General features: G+C 38.6%; 1 protein-coding gene across 1 annotated transcript; it reads right to left on the reverse strand.

The window, feature by feature from the left end:
- Positions 1 to 252: 252 nt before the first annotated feature.
- On the reverse strand, positions 253 to 1,238 carry LOC18784527 (GDSL esterase/lipase At3g48460). The gene has a single exon (XM_007217838.2). It carries the CDS (start codon positions 1,133 to 1,135, stop codon positions 680 to 682), a length of 456 nt encoding a protein of 151 aa, XP_007217900.1. The 5' UTR covers positions 1,136 to 1,238; the 3' UTR covers positions 253 to 679.
- Positions 1,239 to 1,816: the final 578 nt, after the last annotated feature.

A 1,816-nucleotide genomic window follows, 5' to 3' on the forward strand; every position in this document is an offset into this window, starting at 1 on the left:
TAGTCTCATCCAGTATCACCGGGGAAGTATTTGCATATTTATTGTTATAGGAACACAAGATCGGAATCTTGCCCGTTCTGCCGGGGAAGTATAAAGAGAGTGAATTCAGGGGACTTGTGGGTTCTGACCTGCGGCAGTAATGTACATGCCTTGTGTAAGAGATAAAATTTATATATATATACATATATATATATATATACATATTACAAGAGTCACTTCTTTTATCATGCAATTTTGATTTTGTGATGGAAATGCTATCAGGCCATGCGACTTCCATGTTGCATTTAGTGAGGAGTTCATTTGCACAGAGAACAATTTTTCTTTTTTAACCTTTATTGGATGATTAAATCCCATGGCACCAACAGTGCATCATTTCCTTTGTTGAATCTGATTCATTAGCTTTCAATGAGAAATAATTGGCGATTTCGTAGGTTCAATTCCTCCCAAACATCGAATATTTAGAAACAAGTACGATTTGATGAATAGTTCAACATGTAAATTTTTTAGAGGATGTTCTAAATTATGGAAGCCTGAGAAGTGTTCTCAAGCAGTAGTAACTAACACCGATTATACCATCCGATTTGTTTTTCTTTTGCTTCATAACTACAATCTACTCAGTTGAGATCACAGGCAACATAGCAAAGTACTAAAACATTAAGCTGATCCAAAGGCAAGCAGTTCATCCGCAACGCAGTTTCATGTCCAAAAAGTAACTGAAGGGAGGGTGAGTGGCCTTGCCATCGAGGAACATATCAGTAAGCGCCTTGTACATGGCTTCAGTGAGATGAACTCCATCCCAGTTTATGTACTGGGAAGGGCTTGGACAGGCACTAGCAGACGGTGTGCCACACACGGCAAACACCTCAAAGTTGTAGGGGTCACCTGTCCCACAGCAGACCTTGAAGCTCTCCTTGAAACCATACTGGTTTGGATTCTTCATGACTGTGAAATAGGCATTCCAGTAATCAGCATAGGTGATGACAGCATGTGGAAACTGTGTCCTGAGTTGTTGCAACTTGGCTTGGAGGACAAGGTTATGGCCATAGGTTTGGTTGTTTGCACTCTTCACACATCCTATACCGTCTCTGTCATCTTCGGGAGCTAAGGTCATATCCAATGGCAAGCACCCTGACATTGGCAGACCTTGGACAACAACATACTTTGCACGCTTATTTTACAATGCCCTCAAATTTGGTAGAGCCTGAGATTATAACAACTACAGATATGGATGTGGGAGCATCAGGTGAATTTGATTTGCTGTTTATTTAAGATTGAAAATTATGTCCAGAGAAGAAGATATTAAGCTTGAGATGGTGTTAATTTTTTTCCTCATTTTCTATGGATTTTAGGATCAGGTGCCCAATACAATTATGATAGGTTTCCCTCCCTCAAAAATTAGCCAGAAGAGCAAGATGAAAAGAGGGGGCAGATCCTTGCTACAGCAAGTGGATTATCCTCTAGGAATATGTAATATACATGGCAATTTGTTGCAGATGAAAATGAAATCTTGTTCATGTTTGTAATTTTTAGTCAGTCTGTCTGAAAACTATTGGAGACAAATTCTACTTGCATTGAGTGACACTAAAATATATATTTTCATCCAATTTGTGAGTTGGTTATACAATAAAGTCAATCAGATTTTGTATATTTGTTATGCCTGTACTAAGCTTTCTTGTGTGATAAAAGATTAGATTGAGTTGAAGGGGATATGCATATGATGACATTACCTTGTTCAGTAGAATTGAACTATCACACTGCTATGTTTCTCTACTGCTCTTTCTTTCAAACTTTAACTCAGGCAATTTTCAGTCGCGGG

Source organism: Prunus persica, unplaced genomic scaffold (genome assembly GCF_000346465.2).
Source record: "Prunus persica cultivar Lovell unplaced genomic scaffold, Prunus_persica_NCBIv2 scaffold_18, whole genome shotgun sequence".
NCBI lineage: Eukaryota > Viridiplantae > Streptophyta > Magnoliopsida > Rosales > Rosaceae > Prunus > Prunus persica.